This window comes from Phyllostomus hastatus, unplaced genomic scaffold (genome assembly GCF_019186645.2).
Source record: "Phyllostomus hastatus isolate PE091 unplaced genomic scaffold, TTU_PhHast_1.1 phas_contig_37, whole genome shotgun sequence".
NCBI classification, from domain to species: Eukaryota; Metazoa; Chordata; class Mammalia; order Chiroptera; family Phyllostomidae; genus Phyllostomus; species Phyllostomus hastatus.
In genome coordinates, this window is record NW_025333867.1 from 4,355,303 (window position 1) to 4,361,302 (window position 6,000).

The following is a 6,000-nucleotide window of genomic DNA, read 5'->3' on the forward strand; positions in this document are numbered from 1 at the left end:
AAAAGTTATTTCAACAACAAAGGAGAATTTCCTCATTCTGGTAAAGGAAATAGACTTCCAGGAAGTCCAGGAAGCTCAGAGAGTTTCCCTGAGTCCCTCCTTGGACTCAAGGAGGGACACACCAAGGCACATCACAATTACATTACCCAAGATTAAAATGAAGGAGAGAATCCTAGAAGCAGCAAGAGATAAGGGGACAGTAACCTACAAAGGAGTTCCCATCAGACTGTCAGCTGATTTCTCAAAAGAGACCTTGCAGGCAAGAAAGGGCTGGAAAGAAGTATTCCAAGTCATGAAAGGCAAGGACCTACACCCAGGATTGCTCTATCCAGCAAAGCTTTCATTTAGAATGAAAAGGCAGAGAAAGTGCTTCCCAGATAAGGTCAAGTTAAAGGAGTTCATTATCACCAAGCCTTTATTATATGAAATGTTAAAGGGATTCATCTAAGAAAAAGAAGATAAAAAATATGTACCGTAAAATGATAGCAAACTCACAACTATTAACAACCACACCTAAAACAAAAACAAACTAAGCAAGCAACTAGGAACAAAGTCACAGAAATGGAGATCACATGGAGGGTTAGCAACAGGGGAATGGGAGGAGGAGAGGGGGGAAAAGGTACAGAGCATATGTAGCATAGATGGTAGGTAGAAAATAGACAGGGGGGGAGGGTAAGAATAGTATGGAAATGTAGAAGCCAATGAACTTATATGTATGACAGACATGAACTAAAGGGAGGGAATGTGGGTGGGAGGGGATGTGCAGGGTGGAGGGCAGTAAAGGGGGGAGAATGGGACAACTGTAATAGCATAATCAATAAAATATATTTAAAAATATAGACCAGAAAAACCTCTCACTCCCCTGTTTATGACCCACCAGAACGTCCCTGCACTATTCTCGGCATGAAGTCCAAATTGCTGGACTCCCACTTCACCTCGATGCCCCTAGCTACCACCTTCTCTTGCAGTCAGTCTATCCCTGAGCCACACTGCAGTGTTTGTGGTTTTCTGAAAGGGCCAGAGCCTGGCTTGCCCTGGGAATCACAAAATACACTCTCACACTGCCTTCCTAAACCCACCCGGCTAATTCCTATTTGCCCAGGGGTTTAGTTCAGGTGTTACTTCCTTCAAGAAGTCAGCCTGACTTCCCAGGCTATTTGGTACCCACTTTCTCCTCCTCCTCTTCTGGAAAGCAACCCTACTCTCCCTCTACTGCAGCAGCTTAGCACTTCTCACTATACCTGACCCATTATTATTCAGTCAGCTCTCTTCTACTAAACTACCAAGTGTCTAGTAATGCAAAGCAACCCTCAAATTAAATCAATCCTGCATGTTCTCCAATGAGAAGCTTTAAAAGCGTTTGTGTCCACTCAAACTTCTAAGTTTGATATAATCAAATGTATGACTGTAATATTCATTGTACAAATTTAACTATGCAGATATTTTTATATCACTTGTCATTTAAAGTTTACTTAGAATTATTGCTTCTTGCTATTCTTCACATTTCTGGACAGAATGAGCTTTTATCTCATCAACTAAATCTATTGAGTCATATAGCTGATTATCTTCTTTCACTGTCAGCTGTCCACAGTGCCGTATTTGAATTCTGTGTGAGCCAACACTAGAAACTTTACCTCAAGCTTCACGCAGAGTTGCGCATCACTGTGGCATGTGGGGTTTTCCCCATTCACCTGCTAAGCGTGTAGTTACAATGCTTACAATGGAACTACCTGCTATACTGCTTTTTAAAGTGATCTTTAACACACCTGCTTACCCTCAAAATAATTTCTCAATAAAATCTTTTTCTTCTTTGACAGATGATCTCAATAATACATATCTAAAGGTACCACAAAAAACGTCTGCTTCGAGCAAATGTGTCTTTCCTAAGCAGCACTCACTTGGTGAGCTAAGAGAATCCCCGCTTTATAAAAACTCAAATACAATATAGTTCCCTCTTTTCTGGAAGATAATTGTGAGGGGAAAACCAGTGTTATATGTAAGTATATGCGGTACACAGGCCAAAGAGACAGCATTATCCTTTTTACTACTGTGTTCCCTGTGTCTAGCACATGCTTGGCATGTACTATTTGGCAATTTCTCAGTGATAGGTCCATAGATGTCGTGTAGTTGGCACTGCTGGTTTGGGACCCTTCTGGCTATAGTATGAACCTGAGACAACAGCTGCATTCAGAAGGTGGCCTGTGGCCATGTAATAGAGCAAAGTTATCTCATCCTCCCAAGGAGGTGGCCCCAACCTTGACCTCTTTGTCATCTTCAGGTTCAGTTTGACCTGCAAACTAGCCCAAGAGATGTTGGCACAAAATCTACAGCAGTGGGACTACCCTACATCTGTCAAGTTCAGAGTAAAAATACATAGATCAATGTTTTCATTACATGGTACCCCTGACCCCAAATCACAAGTCGACTTCCAATACTCCAGAGGAACTGAAACTGGTAAGAGATGGGTGGGGACGACCCCACAGCATATTCTGTATGATTTCCAATCTATTGTTACAGTTGAACTTTTAAATGCTGTCATAGAAAACTCCATACATCTGTTTAAATATTTTGTAGTAAGACTATTCAGAAGCAAAATAAAAACTTTTTTTCTCAAAATAAAAACTTTAAGTTACTTTTTCTAGAGGCATCCACCTAAAAGTCCATAAACCACATACAATGAAAAAGGAATTTAGTTAATACCAAGGGCTCAGATTTGCCGGTCTTCTCCCTCATTCAGTCCAGGACCAGCTGGGAAGTATGACAGAGCCTCCGAAATTAAACCTCCACTGGCACTGCATGGACTGTGTCTATGTGCCATTTTTTCTTTTAAAAATAAAAATTAACAGATTTATTCCACTGGCATAAACTCCAATTAAGTAGTGTACATAATTACAATAGTTACTCTGTGAATACTCCTTCCCAGAGTAACTATGAATAATTATTTTTATGTACAATGTATTTTCTACACAAAAAGAGGTTCTGAAAATTCAAGTCCGTTGGTTCTTGGGAACTTTAAACACTGTTGATACACAATAGCTGTGACTCAGACCCGCCTCCAAAAGTTGATTTAACTCCAAATGAAATGAAATACAGTTTGTAGGCTGAATATGACGAGAAAGGGAAAAAAGTTTCCTCCAACTTCCGCAAGCACATTTTCTGAATAGGCCGTTTTTTTCTCAGGCATCTTCTCTCTATTCCTTCCCACATCCCTTCCCCACATCTCAATGAGCTTCTCCCCCATGCTAGGGAAGAACGCCAAGTTCTGCAATAAGCCTGCAAACTGCCTTGTGCCCAAACACCAGCTTTCTGCTCTGCCCCATGAGAACTTCCCTTCATTGGGGCATCTGTGCCGTGGAAAAAGAGCACTCAGGACCTGCTGTCTTTTGCTAGGACAACTCCCAAAGTACGGGTCTCTGGGGTTGGCCTAGAGGCCCAATACTAAGTCCCTACCCCAGAACCAGGGCAAGAGGTACACCGTCCGTTCAACCTGGTGAGCTTTGTCACACTTTCTAGAGGAGCAGACCTCAAGAGAGCAGAGGGGAGGAGGTGCCGTAACTCAGCCTTGAAGTGAGAGCCAAGAGCACAGCTCCCCATGCACTCCGGACTGCGGAGGCGTCCTCAGAATTCGCACTACTCTCCCACAGCGACCCTCTTCTGCCTGGGCCAGCCACCCCTTCCCACCTCACGAGCACACAAAGTAGGAAATCACACCGCTGTGAATTCCTGTTTTTCAATTGAACTCTCAAACGACAATTAGCCCTGCAGCGCGTGAACGGAATCTGACGTGTACTTGTCTGCCGCGGGACCTCCGGTTGCCAGCAGCCGCTGCACGTGGCCCGCAGGGTCCGGCAGCTCAGGCAGGCCGCTGCTTCCGGCCGGCGCACCAAGTTTGGGGCAGGGGGTTGAAGGATGGCTTCTACCCTCCCAGCAGCCACAAAGGGCGACGGACCCCCTTTCCCTCGCTGGGTCCCCTGCAGGGGGCATTTGATGGGGGAGGGGCAGCGCATTCCTGGGCTCCCATTGGGGACCGCCCCCTCCAGCACCGCCCGGCGCCACGTCAGCCACGAGCGCCCCAGCCCGCACAGCCCCCGTCTCCGTGCTCCCGGCTTGCCGCGGTTCCCCGGCGCCCCCAGGCCCAGGGCCGCTTCGGGAGCGCAGACTAGGACTTGGAGGGCCCGGCCCGCGCCGCCACTTACCAGGGTGCGAAGAACATGACGAAGTGCGCGGCACTCTGGATTCCATGCGTGAACATGTCCGCGGTGTACAGGTGCTTGGCGTGAGGGTCCTCCCTGTCCCCGCCGTCGGCCGCGGGGGGCTCGTCTGCTGCTGCCGCCGCTCCTGGCTCCTGGGCCCTGGCGCCCCAGCGCCCGCCACCGCCATGGCCTAGTAGCAGCAGCAGCACCGCGGCCCGGGCCAGGAGCCCGGTCAGCGTTGGGAGGAGGCGTCTGGGGCGCGCGGGCATCACGGCGGGGCTGGCGCGTTCTCGCCGCGGCGGCCGGTCCGCTCCACGGCGCCAGCCCGCCGCGCGCACCGCCCCGCGCACCGCCCCACGGAGGCCGCGCCCCTTCCTCGCCCCGCCCAGGCCAGGGATTGCCGGCTCCCCTCCCGGCCGAGACTGAGTACGCTCGCGTCGGGAGCTCGAGGCAGGGGAGGGGAAAGGAAAGGGTCTCCTAGCCCTGGAGAGAGTTTCACGTGCTAGGCCTCCAGTCGGTTCCGGTTACTCCCGCAGGGCCCCGGTGCTTCCCCAGACGCAGGCAGTTCCGGGACGAGGGTAAATATTGAAGGTCAGGGAGGACAGGCAGGAATGCCACAGAGCGTAATGTTAGCCTCGGCCAGTCTTGGCATACCCAAAGACCCGGCCTTTGGATGAAGGGAAGAAAAGAGCTGCTGTCAGCAGAAAGTGGGAAATTGAGCAAAAGTGGGTGGGGTTCTTGGCCAGACCTCAACTGTGACTGAGCCTGAGCTCAGAGGTGTGATGGAAGCCTTGCCTGTTATCCCTGCCTTGCCTTAACTGGCTGATGAGTAGGAGACTAAAGGTAAAAGTAAAAGCCTCCTGTTAGGCAAGTTGTGCAGGGCTTCTTCTTGGAAAAACTAGCTGGTGTGTTCTACTGTGTCATAAGTCATGGTGCGTTAGGGTTATAAACATAAATGACAACACCCCTGTTCTGGCTGGATTTGTGGAATGGCTGAAAGGTATCCCCCGGGCTTGGGCACCTCATCATTCACACCGGCACACATGCCTTATTACATATGATAATTGAAGGTTCAGACCCTGCCCTAGGGATCTGAAGCTAAATTAGGGACAATCACTGGTTGCTTCCCGAGATCCTGCCTAATTCTGGCTTGTCTTCAATCTGGGAAACAGGCGGCAGGGCAGTTACTCCAGACCTGGCAAAAGGGGAGGAGCCCAATGATTCACCTGTCATTACTGGGCTCCAGCCTTGGGTTCAGGCACTGCTGAGCTTTTAACCACAGTTTGCCAAATACCAAAACCATCAATTTCCATTCAAAACCAATCCTCCCAACCACTTAAGCTTGAAACATGAGAATCATTCCCCACTGGCTCCCTCATTTCCCTTATGTACTATAACCCAAACCAAGTGCACTTCTTAGAACTGTCATTGCTTTTCACCATTTTTAGTATTCATACCCTGAAACTTTATTAGACTTTAATCCTGGCCTGTTGCAGGAGCTTTCTAAGGACCTCTTTAGTTCAAAATTAATTTTCCTAAAGCCTGCCTTTGATCCTAATAGTTTGCTGCTCAATATCTCCTCCTGCCCCCAACCTTAAGGTAAAATATTTCTTATCAAGGCCCTCTGTGATGTAGTTTGTGTCCTTGTGAAACTCACCACCAGATATCGAGGGATCCTCTCCAATAACCTGTTGCCACACTCTCATCCCTATGCTCCCCAGAACTTCATGCCTCCCAAACCCTTCTACTGTGATATTGGGAAATTCCAACGCAGGATTAGTACACATTATTATTGCATCAGTTTCTT

The 6,000-nt window shown here is 48.3% G+C and overlaps 1 protein-coding gene across 1 annotated transcript in view; it reads right to left on the reverse strand.

Annotated features, from left to right (window-relative positions):
* TXNDC5 (thioredoxin domain containing 5) overlaps window positions 1-4,705 on the reverse strand; it is a 31,200-nt gene extending 26,495 nt beyond the window's left edge. The window contains exon 1 of the mRNA XM_045841657.1: window positions 4,197-4,705. Coding sequence (XP_045697613.1) covers window positions 4,197-4,462 — 266 coding nt within the window. The 5' untranslated portion in view covers window positions 4,463-4,705. The remainder of the gene's footprint in view (window positions 1-4,196) is intronic.
* Between the last annotated feature and the right edge of the window lie 1,295 nt (window positions 4,706-6,000).